Source organism: Pogoniulus pusillus, chromosome 18, assembly GCF_015220805.1.
Source record: "Pogoniulus pusillus isolate bPogPus1 chromosome 18, bPogPus1.pri, whole genome shotgun sequence".
Taxonomy (NCBI): Eukaryota; Metazoa; Chordata; class Aves; order Piciformes; family Lybiidae; genus Pogoniulus; species Pogoniulus pusillus.
In genome coordinates, this window is record NC_087281.1 from 10,133,747 (window position 1) to 10,158,195 (window position 24,449).

A 24,449-nucleotide genomic window follows, 5' to 3' on the forward strand; every position below is an offset into this window, starting at 1 on the left:
GTGTAGTGGCCTCACTGGGGTGACAGAGCTACAGCAGAAGCAGGAACAAACCAACCACGTCTCAGTTTGATGTGTCACCCGCTGCTGCTATTGCCCCTAGGCAGTGTTTCTCAGTCTGCATCACATTTTGACACAGTAGTTTTCAGTTCCATTTCTCAGTCTCTATTAAATTCTGGTAAGCATTTTTCAACCAGCTCAATTTTGAAACATTTTGTAGTCGTCAAAGTAGAATTTCTTCATAAACAACAAACTTTGAGCTGCAATGGCAAATGCTTATTGTAGTGTTTATGATAACCTTTTATGCTAAAAATAGCTCTTGTAAACAAGCTTTGATTAATTCCCACTGTCAGGATGTGCACTGTTCCCAAGTTTAAGAACACTTTTTCCGTAGATGCTTGCTCATTTCCTTTAGTCCAACCTCTTGGAATGAGCCTGAAAGCTCCAGAATCAGGCTCTCCTTACAAGAAATAACTGCTCAGGTACAAACAACCTCTTAGCATACAGCCAGTACTCCTCTCAACACCTTTTATCTGACTCAAAAGGGCCTTCTTGGTGAGTTCAGAGGTAGGGTGGGATAAAAATGGTTTGCACTGGAGCTCACATCATCACCTCCACAGAATTTTCCTGATGTTAGCTCGTATCCTGGACCCTAAAAGTAGCAGAAATTTTCTTGGGTACTGTGCATAACAGACATCTGACTATAGCTACCACTCCAGAGAATGGCTGTAAAAACCACCTGAGGCCAGCAGACAAAAGCTAGCAATGATCTAACAGCAGTTCCATCCTGTGTCAGCGAGAGGCAGCTTTGAGATAGTCTTGTCTCCTCCTGGTTTCTTGTTTTTTCCCTTTTTTCTGTCTTGACAGGACAGCACATCTTGTTCAAGGGGGTATTTTCAATGTGTGCAATAAAAGGCTTTCAATTTAGGCACATCAAGAAAAAGCTACTCTTAAACTTGAAGTTTTAAGAAGGGCTCTTATTTCCAAGTGCAATTTTGATAAAGAAAACACTTCTGTTATGTTTTGCTTGCAGAGTTTGTATCCAGCTTCCAGAAAGCTGCTTCAGGTCCTGCAGCCACCATCAGATCAGGTTTCCTCAGTCCCTGTGAGACCTTCTGGTACACCTTCCCAAAAAAAGGGACATCACTTCAAGCAGCTGAAGCACTAATCAGCCAGCCCCACTCTCATTCCTAGCAGCACAGTTGGCATAGAATGACCTTTCCAATTCAATAAAAGCAAACAAGTAGGCATGCTATATTTAAAGCACTCTTTTATGCCACAATGGCCTGAGATTAGGTGCAGCTCTTGTCCAGACGTTTAAACAACAATGCCCACATCACTTCTCCCTGCAGTTTGTCCTCTCCCTTAAAAGCCTAGAGAAAAGCTATTTTTTCCCTTCTGCTCCCTGCTGGCTTTCCGGCTCTGTTGTCTCCCTCCCTTGAAACAACTTCACACTGGCTTCCTCATGGCCTCCCTTCTCCCAAACAACTTCCCGTCTGCTTCCTTGTAACCTCCCCATTTCTGCTGCTGTCTGCCTGCACAGGAGCAACTCCCATCCAGTTTCCTTTGCTGGATCTCTGCACAGAAAAGACATCCGGGGGACCACACAATTGGGATGGGATTAAAGAAAGCTGATAAAATTCTGTGTGCCTGATTAGCCTGACTAAAGCGTCTGCAGTCCCAGCATGCAGAAATCTCACTGGTACCAAAAAGCTTGGGCTCCTGTAATGCCTTTAGCATGGGTGTGGGGCAAATAAACACCTAAAATTGACACTGCATGCTTATGCCTATGCATGTTTGCCAAAGTGGGTTCTCGTCCTCCAACTCAGACAAAAAAGAATGACTAAGGTAGTGTAAGCAATAACTGCAACGTTAGCTGTTAACCAAGACAGTCATTCTTTCACCAAAGGCAGTTATTTCCTTTTGCCATCTATTCACCCCCTAAAAAATGTTAGGCTATTTTACTACCTATAGCACAGAAGACAAATACTGCTCTCAGTTTTTCTATGTGTGCTCTAAAGGACACAAATCCCAAAGAGCCACGGCTGACAAGCAAACTATTTTCAGCAGCAGCTTTATGGGATCAAAACCTTTACTCGAAACAAAGATCAGTTCTAAATTTATCCCAAACATCTGAACGTGATGATGGCAAAAATGCATTATGCCAACAGAATTAGGAGACATCTTGAGAAATATTTAAGATTATAATTAAATAATATTTCTACTTAGCATTCCAATTATACCATGTACTGTTCTGTGCACAACATGGAAACAGTATTATAAAGCTATTGTTTCAGTTTGCTTCCTGTGATACTAATCTCAATCAGGCCCTCAGACGAACAGCCTGCGTTTCTAAATGTTAAAGGCTTCCTCTCCAACATTCTCACACAGAATTGCCTACTGTGAAAATCAAAGGGAAACATGTTACTAAGTTAAGCAGCAACTTTTATAAAGCAAAACCTGGTATTTTTTACCCTTTTGAACTCTGAGATATACAACCAGCTATTTCCTATTATGATAGGATACAAGGGCCAAAGCTCGAGCCCCTCAGTGCCTGCAGGAGACGTGCACCCTGCAATCCAGAAGCTGGGATTTTCGGAGGCACGTAGCAGGACAGCTCTCAATGAGGGATCAGATTTGTGAGCTTTGCCATTCACCTGCTGGAAGAATGTAGGCATAGATCTCCCCAGCTCTTGGATTCCTGACAGATAAATGATCACTATGCAGAAATATCCAGTAAAACAACTCCAGTTACACAAGTGAAAAGCCCTATGCCAACTCAGGGAATAATAGGAAGGGGCATGAGACACTCAATGCCAGTGGACTGAGACTGGCAAGCTGCCTACAGCCATCTCTGAAATCCCATCTGGAGCATCAGCTTGCAGAGAGCTGAGGATGCAGTCCTGGGAAGGGCTTTGCTCTCTTTGCTCTGGGCAAAACTGCCATGAAATGAAGAGCTGTGTTCCTGTTTGTCGACTGTACTCACAAACATGGATACAAAATAAAATCTGGTGCACTGGCAGTTTTTGACAGAATAACAAATAACAAAAAGAATCATCAAGCAGTACTTTTTATCGCCTTTTGAAGCAGTTTTCAAGCTGCCCAGCTAGCTTATTTTAGTGACATTGTGCATATACACACATATAAATGCAGTAAATGTTTTTTCAATGTCCTAATGAATGACAGGGCAAATACTCCCACTTAACACCAGTTTATATTACATGTCTAATCCAAATAATCAAAACTCTTTCCATGAAGACCTCATAAAGCAAAGGGGAGGTCTGCAAGCTGGGGCTGTGTCCCAGGTTGAGACTATGGGGTTAAAAAGTGTTCTGGGGACTAGAAGATTGTTATTCAATCCCATATTTCTGCTATCTTGTTATAAGCTCACAACAAGGTCAGTTCATTCTCCTTTCCTCCTCCTGCTGCCCTGTGTGCGTGGCAGGAGCCACTTTATTGGGAATAACATGTAAGCAGTAGGCCTCTGGATGGGGGAGACATTGTGGGGGGAGAGGATTGGAGCACTGGAGAGTGTAGATTTAGGTGTTTTGGGGATGGGGAAAAATTCAATGGGGTAATTGCTCTATAATGTCTAGCTCTGTATTTTCTCCCTGGAAATATAATTCTGTATTTTCTCTTCAGTTTGATTTGAGAGTTTAATTTCTATTGGCTCTCTTTAAAAAGCCACGACAGGCTGGCATTTGCTTCTCATGCACACTGCAGTTCTCCACCTCCCCATTTCCCAGTTCACCTGTCAAGATTCCCTATCAGTTGAAGATCAGGCTCCTCAAATGCAGCACAGAATCAACGGCTGAATTCCAGTCTGCTAAAAATGCATCTCAAACAGAGGCAGCTTTGCTTGGGGCTCAGAGAACAAGCAGAAATGTGGTGTGGACAGGCATTACACAAGGTCAACGTACATTCTGCTTCATGTTCTTGTCAAAATGTGAGGACAAGAAAGCTGCTTCACCTGTGGGCCAAAAGCTATGGTTCTGAATCACACCAGACAGCCTCTTAGTGAAAGTATCTCTATAAAGACAGCTATTATTCACAGGACCTGACCATCAAAAACTTAACTTCTGCTTCCACAGGAACTGACAAGAAAACCAGCACCCATCAAACATAACCTGTATTAAGCAGCTGTTGTAGAGCAAAGCTGCTAAATTAGTCCTGAAAGGCAGCATTTTTTCAACAAAGCTGACCAGCCAGAAACACATTCAATTCTACAGCCTTGTCTCCCAAGAGCAAGGCACAGTTCTCAGGCTGATAGAGATGTACTTTGGCCAGAACAGTACTCTATATTCATCAGTCTCAGTGTGGTCATTTGAGGCTAACTGGAATATTTTAACGAGAGAAATTAGCTCATTGGCTGTGAAAAGGAAATAATAGTGATGTCTATATTACCCACTGGCTCTGCTGAGGGACATAAACCCAAGAAATGTAAACAAAGAAAGTTAGTGTGTCTCTGCTGCTGCATTAACTCCTCTGCCTGGGTCTGTGTAACCTGACCTTATCTTATCCCTTCTAACCTCTTGCTGACCTTTTGCATCTCACTCTGCACCTAAGGGGGATTCTGAGATAAGGAAGGGGGTGGAAAGAAGGTGGGGAGTTGGTTGAAAGCCCTCCTGGGTGGTTCAGCTGTTCAGGAGGGGTTTTGTATTTCTGTATTACTTTTAACTTGGATGTGATTGTATATAGTTGTAAATATCTGTACATATTGTATATATATGCTTGTAAATTGTGCCACACTATAAATATTGCTTCATTCCTTAACTTCCACGTGGCTGAGTATTGTCTGGTGTATTCGTGGGGGGGTGGGAAACTCCTAAACTGCCACACTCAGGAGTCTCAGCAAGTGTAAAGCATGAGGCAGTCAGTCACATGAGGAAGAAACAGTACACTGAAGTCATTTTCTTGATAATGACAATGAAAGTTCTCTCTCTGATTCCACTTCATTCCAATGCTTGATCAATTTTATCTTTCAAATATCTTCCAAATATTCAGGGCTTAAATTTTCAGCCTTCTTGTTTACCTCATCTAATTTAAATGTTAGCTAAACTCAAGAATGTAAGTAGCAGACGAGGCCTTTACAAACAGTGGGTTTCTGACTCGAGTTCTTTAATTTCAGTATATTCTCACTGTCAGAAAATAATACCCAGCTCTTCCAGAAAATCCATCCCTTTGAAGTACCTTAAGTTCAAATCCTCAGAATAGAAGCACTGAAGATTTAAGAACTTCTATCTACATCTCCATCACCTATAGATTCGGCGATGGACAAATCTGCATGTGACTGGCACACAATCTAGTGACCCAACTTACTCAGGGGCAATACTTAGACTGGGAAAGAGGCTAAGCAAGTAATGCAGAGAAAACCTCAAACATTAAAATCACTGACTGTTGCTACTCTAATGATTCATTGCCAGATTCCTTTCTAATTCCTGAGTCCTGGTGGTACTTCAAGAGAATGTAAATCAACTATATGAATCACACAGTTTTTCAAACTGTCACTGAAAAATCACAGAGTCAGAATCGATCAGGTTGGAAGAGACCTTCAAGATCATCAAGTCCAACTTACTGCCCAACATTGCCTGGTCAACTAAATCATGGCACCAAGTGCCACATCCATCCTCTTAAACATTTCCAGGGACAGTGCCTCCACCACCTCCCTGAGCAGACATTTCAATGGCAAATCACTCTTTCTGCAAAGAGCTTCTTCCTGATATCCAGGCTAAACCCCCTCTGGTGCTACTTGAGACTGTGTCCCCTCATTCTGAATCATGCATATATGTATATGTACAAATATTATACACTTCTATTGAACTGTCATCACTATCAAATGATATGAGCCTAAGCCTTAACACTCTGAAGCACTAAACCAAATGTTTTATCTGTAGACTTTTTTCCTCACAAAGAAACTTACTTGAAAAAGTTCACTTTAGACATAGCAGTTTCTAGGTGAGCAAATGTCTTTTCTGATAACGAAGGCATCGCGTTATTTCATATCAAAATTCACAGTCACACATACATCCTTTCTTCAGAAGTTTGCTTTCCCTATGCTGTGACAGTCTCTAGTTCATGGTGTATAAATATTTGAAAAGCTGAAGCTGAGTTTTTATGAGAATGTTACCACCAAACTGGCTTGGTCTATGGCATGTTTAAGAACGTTTACCTATTTACGCAATTTCTCCAAGTATTAATTACATGATGAAATCAGAGATGGTTCCTCCAAACACTCTTCAGCAAATAAACTTTTCTTTTCACAGAAATTAAAAAAATCTGTTTAAACCAGACTCTATAAACCAAGATAAAAAACCCACTCCTACTGTAAACAATAGTCTTAGAACCAAAATAAATTACAAAAATTACTCATAAGCAGAAGGGAGTTTTTAACATCCTTCAGTTTAACCAACGACAAACTGACAGCACAATCTTCCAGCAAATGAGATACTTCCTAATAACATTTATTAAACTAATTGTCATGGTATGACTCAACTTTCCTTTGCAGAGGAAGTGCAATCATGACCTTATTGGGAGTTTTGTTATTAATGAAGGAAAAGATGAAAATTTGAGTTTACCTTTCACAAACAACACAGTCTTTGTTTCGTTAACATATTCTTGACACTTATAAGTCACTGTGTGAAAGCTTCCCAAGAAACACGATTTTTCCCAATGCCCTTACAGGCTACTGAAAGCACAGACCTAAGTGATTATTCATATATAGGTGCAAAACAAGAACATTTTTAGTTTTATTAGTTTTCATAGGCTACAAAAATTATGCTGGTTCATAATTCCTGCCAGTTCAATATGGGCAATATTCTGATTGCACTGAATCCACTTATGGTGAGTATTTAGAAGTTGTTTGCTTTAACTATCTTGGTCTACCTCATCAAAAACAATACCTACAATTAGTTGAAACTAGTGGACAGCACAGTCAGTACTGTCAAATAAAGTAGTGGACCTTCAAAACTTCCCAGATGCCTTTTGAATGCCCTGACATAAACATGCTTTGCCAGGCCAAATCCAATTTCCCTTTTTTTGATCAGCATGGAAGCTCACTAACCTACCTTTAAATACAGCTGTATTTTCACAACAGAAGCAGCTGTGTTCTGTTCTCACTTTAGGACTCAGTATACAGAGAATATGCACAATCTTAGCAAGCTGCCATCAACTAGCATTGAAGACTTCTTTGCCAGATCTTACCTGAAGACAGAAGCTTGTGAGTTCGTAGGAAACTGATTGCCAGGCGCATTATGGATGCCTTGTCCAGATGGGAACTGATGTTGTGGGGCAGGGGCAGCTCATGTGCCAGTTCATAGAAAACTTCAGTCTCTTTGCTTCTTCTGCATCTTGCAGCATCTCTTGACTTCTCCTTCCTCCTCTCAGAACTGCTCCTGGTAGGTAAAAGAGAGCAAGGAAAAGGCATTTCTTCAAATACAGTTCATAATCTGGGAGAGGCACTTACAAAAGCAAATAACCTCAGCAATTAATCCATTCTGTCAACTTGTTTAAATCAACTGACCACACTTCAACATCTACTTACTCCTTTCAAAATGGGAATTAAGAGAGGACTGCCACACCTGGAAAGGTCTTTGATTCTACACAGGTCGGCCCAGTGACACCATGAAACCCCACTCAATGCAACAGGATCAAGATCTGCCTTAGGCAAGAGAATCAAAATGAAATAGCTATTACTCCTATGATTCAGGGATTGTTAAAAACTAACACGTTCCTTGCTCTATCTAAATTAATTTACTCGAAATATACTTGGAAATAAGGCAACAATCCATTTTAAAGCTGGAACAATTACAGTGCTTGTGAATGTGTCGTAGATGCTTCAATGTTATAATGTACTGCACATTAAAATAAAAGTAGCAATAGGGAATCAAACAGTGTTTGCACATACAGCCATCTCAGCTCTCAATCCAACACTGCTCTGGAAAACCACCTCTCCTTGACCATGAAGGACTGCAGTATGGGAAAGAAAACACTGTTGCTTGTAAGAAACTCATCCTTCATAGAAGCTGTTGTAATTAAATCACCATCTCCTTGTTGTCTACTAAAATATAGATCCTTCTTGAATAAGGGATACAAAAATTAAGCCACCATGGGCCATTTAACATGCAACAGCCACTACTGGTACATTTAACATGCAGCAAACACGTGGGCTGCGTGTATAATGGATTGAGAATAGGACAGCTTAAGAAGGCACGTTGCTGACTCTACAGCTCTTTTAGAAAGTACAAGCCTTATTTCAGAACACAAAGAACCTGAATGCATTCAAAACCATCAGCTATTTCAACCCCAGGTAGCTCTGCTGATAATATATTACAAGTTTCTTTCATCTGCACGAGTTCTGGATTTGCACCTTAGCCAGCCAGCACAAAATACATCTGCTCTCCAGCAGACTCCCAAACACTGTTACCAGTGCAAACATCACATCTTGGGTGAGCACAGAATAGGGCATGGAGAAGATCAGCCCCACTTTTTTTGCTGTTGTAGCTGCAGTGACAGCTCACCATTTTCAAGGCTGCCTAATAATCTCATTTTATAATCTGCTTTTGACAGCCTCCATATCAAATAATGAGACTGTAAACTAAATATGTATATATATAATTTATTTTTTAAAAATCAATACATAGGAATGTGTTCTAAGGAAGATTATAATTTCTAGAAGACCTAGACTGGCTGCAAAAACCTCTAGCATGGAAACTGCAGAGGCTCATAAATTAGAAAGAAGGAAAAATAGCCAAGGTGTGTGTTAAATGCCAAGGGTAAAATAAGGTGTTTGCTGGGGCCCGGTTGAGGCTGGGCATTCAACAACATCATCCAAAGCAGGAATGTCCTTACAACACACCATCAGGGCCCATATGTTGCAAAACATGTGAAGCTGGGCATATGGTCAGGGATCACAGAGGTGCTCACCAGTGGGTGTGCAAACAGGACAAGTGACCTCATAAATGCTTATGTTATCTTCTCAAGATCCATGATAAGCCCTCAGCAAAACTCTTTCAAAATGACTTTGCCTGAGGTGAATATTTTCTAACACGGCACTTGCTATAGGAGGTATGCACAGGATGAGACCTGCACATATTACAGTGCACACTGTGTAGGATCCAACTTTGATGACTATGGACATTGTTGGAGCAAATTCTGACCCACCTGAGTTTGAATCTAAAGGAACAGGTGACACTAACTCCTTACTTTTACTCTTGCCGAGAAAGAGTCATACTACACTCAAACAAAAAATAGTCCCTTTGTCCCAAGAAGGTACAGCAGAAAATGCTCTGTGTCCTCCTGGGACAAGTGCTGGATACAGGCAGCCATGTGAATTACTTACACTGATGCTTCTTTCAGAGGTATGTCTTGCTCTCTAAAGAAAAATGTGTCTACGCTGCACCTATAGAGATGTCAGACTGGGAACAAATCTCAGTTTCTAATTCTATCAGAAAGAAAAAAAATAGAGTAAAACCAAACCAAACCCAAGCAGAGCAAAATCTACGTGGCAATATTTGTGAGGATTTCCAGTTGCAGCTTGGAAAATTTAACTGGAACCACGAGCTCTGCTCGAAACCTTGAGCCCACAATTTTTGCATTAGGACCAAATTGGACAAAAACAAGACTGAGTCCCTCCTTGTGTAAGTATGAAACATTGGGAATGAAGGCCAAAGTCATGTCGCAATATGTGCAGTAAAAATGGATTGTATAGGACAGGACCTCTCGTGACGCCACACTGGCCACCAAGAGAAATATTTAGTTTTGCTTACCTCTGTAAACATATTTTGAAGTGTGGGTAATGAGACAAGCTGGTTTCATTAACCATGAGTTACTCAGGCTTTCTAATATCTTATGCTATGCTCAGAGAATGGTTTCTTTTCACTGCAGATACTCTCCCTCAGTACTGCTTCTGACTGCTCTGCTCAGCGTCTCCGCTCATTACACACCACACCAGAGCCTTCTGACATCAGAAAACAAGGGGATGAATCAGTCTGCCTTGCTGCTCTCCAAAGACTTTCTTGCTCATCCATTATCATTTCAAATAAACAAACAATTTGCCTGTTAAGCACTTCACCCGTAGCTTCCTGCATCTCAATTCTTCCTCCCTCCTTCCCTCTCTCCACACAACCACACTGTCATAAGCCACCCCAGTATAAGCACACCGAGGCCCAAAACGTCCCCACACAGTCATCCTCCCCCACCTGCCTGGGACAACCATGTAAAAATGGTCTTTCTGTGCAAAAGCCTCTATAAAAACACAGTCTAAGTGAGAGACTTCAGCAAAAAGCTGTATTTCATAGATCTTGTTTGCAGGTGGCAGGCCATTACATCTCTCTGCAGTTCACAGAATCACAGAATGTCAGGGGCTGGAAGGAACCTTGAAAGCTCATCCAGTCCAATCCCCCCTGCCAGAGCAGGATGACCTAGACCAGATCACACAGGAACACGTCCAGACAGGTTCTGAACATCTCCAGAGAAGGAGACTCCACAACTCCCCTGGGCAGCCTGTTCCAGTGTTGTCACCCTCACAGGGAGAAAAATCCCTCCTCATGTTTAAATGAAACTTCCTATGCCTCAGCTTCCACCCATTGCCCCTTGTCCTGTCATCAGGTACCACTGAGCAGAGCCTGGCTCCAGCCTCCTGGCACTCACTTTACATATTTATAAGCACTGATGAGTCACCCCTATTTTATGCCCAGGACTAGCATTTTACCCCATCCGAGGCTGGACTACCCACAGCTAAAGAGTGAAAAGGCAACTACTCAACAACCTGCCCGTTTGAAGGCCAGCAAGAAAGGCTGACACCAGGTTATCTTAATGCATCATTTGGACAACAGAGCAAAGGCCCAGGCTCTAGCTAGTTTATGAATCATTCCCTTCCAGTACATAAACCACCGCTTACATAGCAAAAAAGAGTACGTGTGCATCACTGCTTGCAGGTGACACAAGCAGAAACCTCACTCACACAGACCTGTGTCTGAGTCTTAAAAATGCAGAAGGGAGACAGAAGTCAAGCTGTCCATACACTGGTGCACATCCTGGAGGTACTGCAATGGGAAGCCTTCTGGGGCTCCTGAAGACTCATTCCTTCAGGAGCACTGGGATCCACAGATTAAGATCCTGCTTGGCCCCGCTTACACCTTCACAATGCAAGTGCCACATGAACATTCCCAATGACAAGAAAGGAATGCAAAAGCTCAAATTTAGGACGACTGAGATGAAGACTGCATCTGTGGGCTCCAACCAAGATTCACCTACACAAAGGGAGGCCAAAAGGCTGAAGGAGAAGGAAAAGGAAGACACTGCTTCCCAGCTAACCCTCAGCCAGAGCTGCCAGATGATACTTTGGAGCCATGGCACTTACAGGCACATAAGCCCCAGGGAGTGGAAGAGTTAAGCTGGCACAGGCAGCACCTTGCCACAGAACACTGTACCCCTAGGATGGCTGTTTACATGATTTCCCACTCCCTCCTGGCATGTTTAGTTTGCACTCTGAAAATAGAATTTATGAGTTGATTGATGCATGTGAGCAAATATGACAACCAGCAACTATTTGCCTTCTCAAGTGAAACTCCTAACTTTTCAGGAGCAAAGTCTCTCCATACTTCACCCAAGAACCCAAACCCAAACTGGTTCCAAAGCCACTGCCATGCACAGGAACAGAGCGCCCACCAGAAATGTCCAAAGGGGGTGTAGAAATGCCCTGCCTGCATCTCAGGAACCACATTCCTGTCCCTTTACTCATCTCTGACAACCCCTTGCAACACAGTTTCACTGAAATCATCTGGAATGCCTGCAGACAGAGGTCTTGCATGTTCAGAATGAAGATCACAATCTGGCTTTCTGAAGCCTCTTTTACTGCAGGACTGGAAACTCCAGGCATGGCAACATATCAGTAAAACCTGAAGCCCCATGTAACAGACCTGGCTTAAGCAGCCTTGTGGAACTGTAACATCAGCTGAGGGATAGTCTTCCCAGCCCTGGGAAGCAGCTGGGAAAAATGCTGGGGCAGTCAGTGCAGGAAAGAGGCTGTGCTGCTGCCGCTGCCACTGCCCTGCCTGGGAGTTCACATGCAGGCATACAGCATCACTCATTAGTCTGAAGCAAGGTTAGGTATCTACACAACCCTTCTCAGCTCAGCAGACAGGGACTGACCTGGGGTGTGACCCCATTTCCACTGACTCTAACCATACTCTCTCTTTGTAGTCTTGATCCCACCAGTACTCAATCCCCACCAATAACCCGGCCTACCACTTGTACCCCTATGTCTCCCTGGTGCTTCCCACATGCAGTTACCCACTCAAAGCCCTCGGTACCCACTCAGCTGAGGACAGCATCAGATGGTCAGCTTCTGTCAAGGCCATCAGTGGCTTCCTTTAAGTTGACGGAGCGGACTTGCCGAGACACAATCTTCTGCTCAGTGATTCGCTGACCTCATCAAGTCCATATGGGTCGATAGTTCCGTTGTGTACACACAGGCTTGCTTAAAACCAGGCAGCACAGTAACTGCATTGAAATACACTCCCACCTTGTAGGCTCCAGATCACAGAAGCTTTTACAGAAATGGTAATCTGCACCTTGCATAAAAATCCCTGCTACGTAATCCAGGAGTCTGCACTCATACACACGTACCGCATGACACATGGGTACAACGCTTTGAAATCCACAGCTCAGATTGACTTGCTTCAGTTTACTTCATGATTTTGGTGACCCTTGGACTTTGCTTCAAACTGCTGTGTATGCAAGCTAGTAAAACAACAAGCTATTACTTTATATCCAATGGCTGGTTATTAAATGTTTCTGGCTCCAGCACTTTAAAGGTCAAGAATCCACAGTTAATTAAGCTGTCACATGAAATGTCCGTACTAAATGCTCATTTCAAATGGTTTAGAGTTAAAGCTTCAAATGCTAACTTGCAGAGCAAGAAAAATACATTCTGAGGACACAAAGATAAGAAAACGTTTTACAGTACAGAAAAATGCAAAAAGATCAGGCACTTAGCATAAAAAAAACCACAATTCAAACCTGTGTAAACTCAATGAAAGTATATATATCTTAATAGCTAACAGCAAAAGATTTATTTCAAACTAGCAAATCCATTTTTTTGCTGTATGTATTTTGATCTATCTACTGCGCAGCAGAGCTCTAGGTGATTTGTGAACCAGGATAATACCTAAAAGAGAGGTTTGCTGACCATAAGGCACTACACAGCTATCTCAAAACCACACTAGTTGAGAGCCCCCAAAATGTGCCTGCACAGACACCAAGCAGCCAGCAGTCTTGCTTACTTTAAAACGTTTTTGCAACCATTCTACCTGACAAGCAGTTTATTCTGGATGGCATGCTGTGCTTCTGAAAGCCCCCTCTGTTAGAGTAATAAAGGTGACCACCATTAAACAAAAACTGCTACAAACAACATTTTACTTGCTCAACAGAACCTCCATAAAGCACCATATAGATCCCTCCTTATACCCCTTTCCAGTGAAAATAGTTATTTCTAAAGTCTGAGAATACATCAGATGCCCAAGTTCAGCACAACAGCAAGACTGATAGGAGAGGGAAGGTCACAGATTTATTCTTGGGCAGAAGAAGGAAAAGAAAAAAAAAGCCTGAAAGTATATGGAGTAGTCATGGCTAAAGCAGCATTGCTGCAGCCTGGGATACGGTACCCAGTACAGACAAAACAAATACAAATGAGGCCAAAATGGGGAATTTATTAACAGAGGAAATGAGAGTTTGAAGGTAAAAAGAAAAGCTACTAGCAGACACAGCTATTACAAAACTAAGGAAATCAAAAGCTTTCCACCCTTCCTTTAAAGCTGCCCTAACTCACAGTAACTGACCAGCAACTCCTTGGTTTGATTGGGGGATTTCTTGCATTTCTGTTCATACCACATAAACAACAAATCGCTGCTAGTTCAGTAAACCTTGGCGCCTACTACCATATCAATATATGATACAGTTCTTTCCTCCAAGTTTAAAACCAATGATGAGAGGCAGAAAAGTGAGAAATAGGAACCTCGCAGGGACAGAGAGGGAAGAGTTCATGGCAAGAGTAAGGACCTCATTTCATAGAATCACAGAATCAGAGAATCAACCAGGTTGGAAGAGACCTCCAAGATCATCCAGCCCAACCCATCACCCAGCCCTTTAGGCCTTTACAAAGGATTACTGGCTAGCACGATTAGACCTTTCAGTGCCTTTTAGCATATTTAGGATTCATTAAGTCCATGCCATCCTAGGACCACCACAGCTGACAGTAATGCAGCCCAGGAATACGTTTTAGTGAATGGGGAACACATAAGCTCTTTAGACAGCATAAATTCCTTATGAACACTAATACCTGAAGCTCTGATGCTATGTTTAATCTTCTATCTATAAATCCAGAACAGATTCATTATTGTATTTATTTTCATGCCCGTTCCTGGCATTTACTTCTATAAAAAGGTGGTACAGAGACAAATGCCTACACCACTACCATCTTTTTTTGTATCACTAGCTGCATACAATGCAGCTACTAAAGGAAAACACTTTGCACCTGCAGTTTAAAGTATCATTGTGAAAACTGCAGTTGTCACAGCAAGTAAATAGTGCTTTGGGAGTTTAATGTTGAAAACCTCACCGAGGCTTGAAGAGCATTTATTTCTTTTACAGCATTTAGGTTCACAGTATGTCACCAGGGTTTGATAATTTTAATCACAGTAAGCAAAACAATGTCTACAGGATTTATGTTCTACCATTTTTTCTCTAGTTTTATGAGTACCTTGAACCAGAAAGATAAGTATTAGGATTTCAGCTGCCATTAATCTGGTCCTGGATTATTTTACAATGCTGTGAGTGCAGCCTGTCCTGCACTGGCCACGCCAGCACAAGCCTGCTATCTCAGAGGATGTGGAAACACGTTGCTTCTGGAGTAAGGCACAGCCTCATGGAACCATGGCATGCACAGAATACGCCAGGCTGCTGTTTGATCAGCAGTTAGAACAGATAGAGACATTGCCTTTATGCCTTTTCAATCCATTCCCTTGACTGGGGCTAGGTGGAAGAGAGATTTTTCTCGTGGCTCAGTTTTCAGGCAAAGCAGTTTCTTGCATCATTCACTGCATGCATAGCAAGCCTCAGTGCTGGTCATAGAAAGGGTCAGGACAGCTTTGGAACACCCTTGTAAAACTGCTGCAGAGCTCACACTTAAAGCAAGTAAGTCTTCTGAAAAAAAAAAAGTAAACTTGGAGAGAAACAAGCAGCCCAGCATACAGCCAAATCTCAGAAAAGTAAAATGTCATTTAAATTCAGTCTTCCCTTTCCAGACTGGCTTTGAACTGCTTAGCTCCATCAAGATACAGGATCCTGGATTCCTTCCCTGTGGCAATCAACTCTTCGGTAGCAGCCAAGACACAGAGATAACCTGCACAGTTAGGAAGCCTACCACTAAACCCACTAAACAATACAACAAAAAGGTTTGTTTCAATGCTAACCAAAACTAAATTTGTTTTAAGAATTTTTGGTGGTGACACACGAACAACCCTGCTTTTCTCCAGTTTCCACTTACATGTGCAAGATTCCCTGCAGCACAACTGGAGCAGGAATCACACCACTGCAGCAGAGATAAGGTTATGACAATGAACAAGCCAAGATCTCTATCAATGATTTGTGTTTGAGAGATTACAGATCCTTATCTCGTGACATTACCTGTAATAGTCACTCAATTTTGACAGCTAATCTAGAAGTCCATACATATTGTTGCTCAGAAGCTCAGCAGGTATTGCTAAGATCCATTTTCAGATAACTCAACTATTTACCTACACTAAAACACACATACCAAAGGATGTGCTTTATCTCTTCTCCAGCAGGTTAAGGCTAGAGGTGAAGAAAGTGCAATTCATATGCTGAGGGGGCCTCAAAAAGTTGAAATAAAAACTAGCCTCATTTTTCAGATGGGGCACTAACCACATCCCAGGCCATCCCAGCTCACATCTAGCATTATTTATCAAGATAGCACAAACACAAATAAGGAGGACAGTTTTTTTCAATTAGGTTTCACTTCAAGCCCGAAGGACAAACATTGCCACCAGATGACTTTACTATCAGTAGTACACACAGCCACACTTCAGCCTCAAACCCACTCAACTGTAAATGGTGGAACACTAATGACAAATCTTGAGTTTTAGCACTGTCTTAACCCTTGGGCAATACCCACTGACTCCTGAAGGTTAAAAACCTTGGCACTTTGGCAGGCTCAGATCAAAATCCCACAACCTTTTATCTCATCACATTGGCATACTTGCCGACAAGTTCACACAAGGGGGCTTTGTGGGTAGGAACAATGAGAGGTGTGCACAGTACAGGAAAATGGGTGGTGACCACCAAGGGCTGGAAAAAAGCCTCTTTCAAAGGAAGGTCTTTGAAAAGATTCGTTACACCCCACCCAGCTATTTTCACTACAATATCTCAGTACGTAAGAACAACACAGAGAAAATAAACAGCACACCCTTCAAACAAGCTGCAGGTTCTCCAAGGAGCCACAAAGATGCAGAAATCTTCACCAAATGAAGCCACATAAGAGGTCTGCAAGCATCCACCAAAGCCTTCCCCACAATCTCTCTACTCTCATGCATCTCCAGGCTCTCTATGTAAGCTAACTCAATTACACATATTTATTTCCAGAGTAAAGTAATCAAAGTTTAGAACTGTACTGCCTGGCAAATAAATGATAATGAGCATTCATAGGGTTCTTAAAGTAAATATATTGCCACAATTAAAAACGATGCTATACAAGATAACGATGCTCAATAATGCATTTCAGCCATGATCTTGTTTTGTTATTGTTTTGTTTTGTTCTAGTTTTGCCAATTAAAACAGTAGCTAGAACTAATAAAATATGTGGAGTTAAAACAGCTGCAAGGCAGAAAACAAAGAAAGAGAAATAAAGTCAATCCATAATGAAATGAGTCTCTTAAATCAGCAGTTATGTGAAGACTGAAGGCCAGTCTTCTAAAGTGTGGAGGCTATGCTCTCACAAAGACTTGCCTTCACAGTTGGTGAGGTTACCAACAGGGCAAAGCTCAAATGGGTGAACTCCCCAAGCCTTGGAAACGTGAAAAGTGCACCTCCTTCTCCTAAGGCATTGGGATGCTCTGTGATGATACCCTCTACAGCACCCTTACTTCCACATTCAGTACATGATGACAGAAGAGCACCTACAAGGGAAATTCGGTCACTTAGTTTCACTCTCTTCCAAGCACAGTGCCTCTGCAAGGATGCTCTGAAGACTGCAGTGGTGTCACAGATGAGCTGGGAACAAAACTGCTTTGTCTCCTTTAGAGAATGCTTGAAACGATCATTAAAAGGACTCCTTGACATTGCCTGTTATTAAGCCATGCCTTGTCCTTCCTAAGTATTGACTCTTCCAGAAATAAAGTTGGGAAAACACCTGTTGCAATAAAATCTTCATGAAATTATACCAACCCTTCTTTACTTTTTGGACCTTAAATCATTTTAACATGTGCTTGGTTACGATGGAAGCTAATGGTTTCTCGCCATCGATCTCTCAGTGACTTGCAGCCATTCACAGAAAGAAGACAGATGTGCAGAAAGACAGATTAAACAGCCATTTCTTTGGCAAGCAGGGAATAATAATTCTTGAGAATAACAATACAGGCGTCTAAATTTTGATCATTCCATGTAACACTGTTTCCTCCACTTCCTGCAACAACCATCAAGTGCAGATCCTGAGAGATGGCTACGAGGAGAGGCTGAGGGAGCTGGGATTGTTTAGCCTGGAGAAGAGGAGGCTCAGGGGTAACCTTATTGCTGTCTACAACTACCTGAAGGGTGGTTGTGGCCAGGGGGAGGTTGCTCTCTTCTCTCAGGTGGCCAGCACCAGAACGAGAGGACACAGCCTCAGGCTGCACCAGGGGAGATTTAGGCTGGAGGTGAGGAGAAAGTTCTTCACTGAGAGAGTCATTGGACACTGGAATGGGCTGCCCGGGGAGGTGGTGGAGTCGCCGTCCCTGGGGCTGTTCAAGGCAGGATTGGACGTGGCACTTGGTGCCATGGTCTAGCCTTGAGCTCTGTGGTAAAGGGTTGGACTTGATGATCTGTGAGGTCTCTTCCAACCCTGATGATACTGTGATGTTTTGCCATCTAGGGTGTGAGTTTCGCCTTTACAAACATCCCGGGACAGAGCTCATTCTTAGTTCCTGCTTTCTTTTCAGCAGGGTTTTAGTTTGCACTGTAGCTCTTTTAATTGTCATTCTGCTCTTAATTATGTCATCAGGTAAAGTGGAACAGTGATAAATTTGCATGCTGTGCTTTCAATCTCTCATTAGTATTCAAATCTGTTACTAGTTTAAGTTAATAGAAGTCTAAGATTAATAGCTTGACCTGGGGTAAATTGTCTTCTCTTACTATGACACAAAAAGATTGAACCAATGGGTCAGGCTGCTTAGCGACCTGGCCAGAAAACCAGCAGTCACTTCAGCAACATTAGGCAGTTCTCCTAAACTTACAGCTAAAATCAGCTGTAACTCGGGGGGCAAATCAGTGTCTTCTCTGTGCACCCCAAACACACACCTTCAGCTCCTGGCAAAGACTTCTCTGTCTACTGACCAAGCCGTGAGAGCCTTCTCGCTGTCAATAAGCCTCTCGGAACCAACTGCTGTGGCAGAAGTCAGAGGGACATTGAAACTCTGGTACCTAAGGAGGAAACAGTTGTGGCCTTTCCACACTTAACTGCAGTATTTAAAGTATCTTTTTCAAATAAGGCTTGATTCTGTAGGGAAATGGTCACCAACTCTTCTAGCACATCACCCTGAATAATTACTTGCTCAACAAACATTCAAAGGGAATCAATACAGAGAGTACTAACTTTATGCAGTCTTTCTTTTCTGGTGCTTCTTGTTTTATTGCTTCCTTTCCTGCTTACTCCTTAAATGTCTATGCATTTACAGTTAAAGGATGGTTACAAAAACAAAAGATGAAGCAGAAAACTAGGAAGCATTCAGTACCTGTAAAAAGATAAATTCCCTTCAAGAAATTGTATTTCTTCATATTTTCTGGTTTTCACTTTGGAACTCTGAATTAACTCACCAGTGTTTTACTGTTATTCCTGCTGGAGCTTTTTTTCTCCTCAAACAAGACACATAAGCATATATTTGGTCTGATTTTCATCTCCATTATGGTCCCATCACTCCAAAAGGGCAGAAGATGGGAGTCTAGTAACTAACAGGTTGCCCAGGGAGGTGACTGGGGCCCCTTCCCTGGAGATATTCAAGGTGAGGCTTGACAGGACCCTGGGCAACCTGATCTAGTTGAAGATGTCCCTGCTTACTGCAGAGGGGGTTGGCCTAGATGGCCTTTGGAGGTCCATTCCAACTCATACCATTCTATAGTTCTATGATAAATTCTGTTTATGATAAGAAATTAAACCTCATTTTTTTCCAGAAAATAAGCTACGTTTTTTGTTTAATTTAGTAAAATTCACACTTGTCATTTTACTTAACAAGAAACACATCACAATCAAGCAGGTCTTGGACCTCTATCAGAACTTGAACGTGTCAGGGTGTGGTACTTCAGAATTATAGAATCAACCAGGTTGGAAGAGACCTCCAAGATCATCCAGGCCAACCTAGCACCCAGCCCTATTTAATCAACTAGACCATGGCACTAAGTGCCTCATCCAGGCTTTTCTTGAACACCTCCAGGGACAGTGACTCCACCACCTCCCTGGGCAGCCCATTCCAGTGGCAAATCACTCTCTCTGTGAAGAACTTCCTCCCAACATCCAGTGTATACCTCCCCTGGCACAACTTGAGACTGTCCCCCCCTGTTCTACTGCTGGTTGCCTGGCAGAAGAGAGCAACCCCCATGCATTCTAACTGCATAGCAGTCAAATTTATGACAAGACAGCCCAAATATGCACACTGAAGTGCATGCAGTTGTACTGGTACATGCACAAGGGGTTACAACAGTTACACACAAGAGAGGATACTCCCCAAAGCAGGGGCAAGGGCACTCTCATCGCTTTGAAACAGTTCAGTAACTATCAACACTGTTTTGTAAAACATACCTTATGCCTCCTCACAGCATTCTTGGAAAACACAATTTCTATTTTTTCTTATCCTTTCCAAAATTAAATAACTTAATCAAGAGAACTGCAGGTTGCTCCAAAAATTACTGCTTCTTTAGAAGCAGAAAGGGGGGAAAAATAAAGCCAAACCTACACTCAGTGCCCAAAGTGATGCTTTTGTTAGAAAACGCAAACGGGATGGTACAGAGGTCAAAGATGAGGTATTCTGAGAAACACTTGAACCACAAGAAGGGATGAAGCAGGCTCATAGAGAGCACCATGTACCCACATTGATACACGTTGAATCCAAACATGGCTTCTTAGGATTAAGTTGAAAGCCAGTATATTTAGCTACATTTGTACAAAACATTCTGCTGTGGCCAAGAGTATTTATTAAATGATTTTTACTGCATAGGCAGAGGAAAAAAAATCAAACCAACCAATCAGAAAAAAAAACAAAAAAAAACCCCAAACCAACCAACTAAACAATAAAAAAAACCCCAAACAACAAAGAGAGAGAAAAACTTTTCATTCAGCATGTGACTAAATGTTTAATTCTGTTACTGGAACAGGTATATACTACTGTGAAATACACTGAAAACTAAAAAACTTTGATGATGCAATGCATGTGGAGAACAAAGTAATAACTGAAGGGCAAGGCACAGCACACCAAATGGAGTCAATCTAAATATTGATTCCCTGCCCCACTCCTTTCTTATAATTTCTTCATTCAGGTAATGGACTTCCACCAATTTCTGTTTGATCCTCCCACTAGTCTTTGGAAGAAAAGGTGAAAACTTTCAGGGTCCAAGGACTCTAAAAGCACAGTAATTAGCAAAACAAACACACAGAGGTGAACATTCCAATCAGAGTTTCTCCACATAGCAGGGTCCAGTATCTCAGATTACTAAGAGTCAGGTAGATGTTTTTCAGGAATGATAGTAAATAAAGCTTTATTATCTACCAAAAATGTTTACCACAGATGAGAAGAGCTTTAACCAGCAGAAGCTAAACAAAACCCTTCTGAAAGCACATTGGGTAAAACTGACTCACAATGTAAAAATAAATAGGTAAGTCCACTGATCTGCTGTATTTTCAATTAAGCTTTGAGTCAGTGGAGGGAAGGCATAGGCCTGTGCTTCTGCAGACACAAGGATTTCATTTGCTGTGATCACAGCATGCTGTATTAAAATGCTGAATGAAGATATGTTTCCCAAAAGCTCTGGTTTACAAACAGCTCTGGGAGAAGGATGAATGACAGTGTCAAACTTCATCAGCCCAGAAAAGGAAAAAATCAACAACTTGTCTAACCTGTAGATCAGAGGTTGCAGGATTGAGCATTTTTTTCAGAAGAACAATCTAGTCAATTTAAGTAACTTTCAGGGACAGAGAACCAACCCAATGTAATTTTTAGTAGGCTGCTCCACTGGTCAGTCACCTTCACTATCAAAATATTTGCACAGAGTTTATTTTCCCCTCAGTGAGAATTAATTTCTTACTGCCTATATTTATAAGTCAGTAGTTATTTTGGGCACACAGGTGTGCCATCCCAAGGGCACTTGACTTTCAGCCTCTTGTAGTCTAGAAAAATCTCCTACCCAGCAGGTTGCACCACTGATACGTTCTGCGCAGAAACAAGGTGCAAATTCAAAACAAACATTTAACCTGGGAAAACTTCAGGTTAAGCAGGGAAAATGCAGAATTACAAATCAGAGTCTGTCCAGAAGAGAGAGGAAAAACAGAGAAACAAAAAAGATAAACTGTTGGGATTGGGGAGAGAAAAAAGAATCCCCCCCACATTCCCTGTCCCAGTTCGCAGAAAACAGTGTTTGCATCTACTCTGGTGAATGCTGTATCTCCTTCTGCCTTAAGTATGTACCAGCACACCATATCCTTACTTAAGAGCTTTCAGAATTACACCACCGCACAACTTAACTTTCCTGAGCACGAGCACATGTACAGATGAGTTGCTCTGAACAGTAAAAATCAATGGGTGGCTACAGGTGGTGGCTGCGAAGCCTCTTCTTGTGTGACCTCTCCTCAGCAGTTACATGTGGACACAATGCCATGGAGCACATTCTCCAGTTTAGGGTTGACTTGAAACAGCTTTGCAAAGCCAGTCTCAAAACATGCTCCCATGTTTTTGGGAACTGCAGCTATTTAAATTATCAGCTTGACATGTCAAAACTCCTCACATAGCAAAACGACAGGGGAAAACCTCCTTGATGTGGGGAATGGGACAGCCCATGCCTGACCCATCAGTCTCCAATCCTGGGCAAGGATGCATTACTGACACTCCTACACACAAACATGAGGCTCAAGCAGATGAAGGACAGCAAAAATCCACTGGAACTCCATCCAAACAACGAGTATTTAAGGCACAAAGGAAGAGTACATACTGGGAACAAAACACAATTCAGGATGGAGTACTGGTCTGCAACACTACAAAGGCTAAGTCTCTTATCCCCAAGTTCCCCTCTGATATATCACGTCATGCCTGTCCCTGGGACCAACTTTCATCTCACCACATTAATTTAAATGGAATTATCCTGACTTGTATAGATGGGAGGTGAGAACACAGCTGTGTTAGTTTGAGGCAAATGGGAATGTTTTACTGAGAGAAATTAGATTACAGGCTGTGAAAAGGAAGCAGTGGTGATATCTCCTTCACTCATAGGCTTGCTGAGATGCACAAGAACAAAAACACAGATAAAGGAGCGTGTGTGTGGGTCTCTGTTGGAGCCTGTACCTTCTCCCTGTGCTTTTTCTGTGCAATTAATCCTTCTGCTTTTTAACCCTCCCTGCTGATCCTCCAACCTCACCTTGCACATAAGGCAAACTCTGGAATAAGGTAGAGAGGTGGAAAAATGGTGGAAGGTTGCTTGGGAGCCCCTCCTGGGTACTCTGGTTTCTGGGAGGACTGTTGTGTTTCTGTATTACTTCTAACTTGTATGTTTCTGTATACAGCTGTATTTATTTATGATATATTGTAAATACCTGCTTGTATATTGTGCTAAGCTGTAAATATAAAGCTTCATTCCTCAACTTCCAGCTTGGCTGAGTCTAGTCTGGGTGATTTTATGTGAGTGGGGAGGGCAGGTAACACCCTAACTGTCACAAGAGCTCTTCAAACTAGGTTGTATGTTTATGGGCATTGACACAAGACAAGAAAACAGGAAATATTTTGCTCTCAGATTCTCCTGGGACATAGCACACTTCCTCCACCAGATCAGTTACTACTAGGCAGCAACTGTTTGGCAAGGGGAGGAGCATTCAAATTTCTGCATCACTTCTGTTACTTAGCTACCAACATATATAAAAATTTAAAAACCAAAGTAGCTAGAAACAATGGTTCTGGGGGAAGTTTAAACAAAAACCTACAGCCCAGAAATCCAACCAGATCCTGGGCTGCAGCAAGAGAAGTGTAGCAGCAGGTCAAGGGAAGTGATCCTCCTCCTCTACTCCACACTGGTGAGATCCCACCTGGAGTACTGCATCCAGTTCTGGAGCCCCTATTACAAGAGGGATATGGATGTCCTGGAAGGTGTCCAGAGAAGGGCCACGGGGATGATCTGAGGGCTGGAGTTCCTCTCCTACAAGGAGAGACTGAGTGAGTTGGAGCTGTTCAGTCTGGAGAGGAGAAGGCTCTGAGGTGACCTTATTGTGGCCTCTCAGTATCTACAGGGAGCCTACAAGAAAGCTGGGGAGGGACTTTTTAGGCTGTCAGGTAGTGATAGGACTGAGGGAAATGGAAGAAAGCCAGAAATGGGTAGATTCAGACTGGGTGTTAGGGAGAAGTTCTTCAGCATGAGAGTGCTGAGACCATGCAATGAGTTGCCCAGAGAGGTGGTGGGAGGCCCTCCCTGGAGGTGTTTAAGGCCAGGCTGGATGAGGCTTTAGACAGTCTGATCTAGTGTGAGGTGTCCCTGCCCATGGCAGGGGGGTTGGAACTAGATGATCCTTGTGGATTCCAACCCTGACTGATTCTGTGATTGTATGATGTTTGTTTAGAAACCAAGGCCAGCATCCTGTGAAGCCAATGAAGAAAGAGGGATAAGTCTGCTGCTTATCATATTTGCATACATACTTGTGAGCTTGTACATACTTCTGGTCTCTCAATGGAATTCTATTTCGGTGTAGAAGAGTACAACTATTGCAGAACATTTGAAATGGACACCACTCTACAGGCGGCAAGAAGGGTCACTAAAAGAGCTTCATTAAGCAATACTCTGTACTACACAGAGGCCTGAAACATGGAGAGAACTGGAAACCAGATTTTTATCAGACCATCTCTGGAGGAAGTAGATAAAGAAAATGGGAGAAAGATTTGGGAGTGTTGTCAACAGATTTAGGGAAAGGAAAGGGAAAGCAGACACCACCACCAACAAAA

The 24,449-nt window shown here is 42.4% G+C and overlaps 1 protein-coding gene and 1 long non-coding RNA gene across 4 annotated transcripts in view; one reads left to right on the forward strand and one right to left on the reverse strand.

Moving 5' to 3' along the window:
* Positions 1-10,110, forward strand: part of LOC135183413 (uncharacterized) — a 40,138-nt gene extending 30,028 nt beyond the window's left edge. Inside the window, exon 3 of the long non-coding RNA XR_010305550.1 lies at positions 9,880-10,110. This is a non-coding gene — a long non-coding RNA (uncharacterized LOC135183413). The remainder of the gene's footprint in view (positions 1-9,879) is intronic.
* The window catches only part of EPAS1 (endothelial PAS domain protein 1), a 137,965-nt gene that overhangs the window by 35,744 nt on the left and 77,772 nt on the right, over positions 1-24,449 (reverse strand). For all 3 annotated transcript variants that reach the window (XM_064158376.1, XM_064158375.1, XM_064158374.1), the window contains exon 2: positions 7,198-7,388. In XM_064158376.1, the coding sequence (XP_064014446.1) occupies positions 7,198-7,246 (49 nt within the window). In that variant the 5' untranslated portion in view covers positions 7,247-7,388. The remainder of the gene's footprint in view (positions 1-7,197; positions 7,389-24,449) is intronic.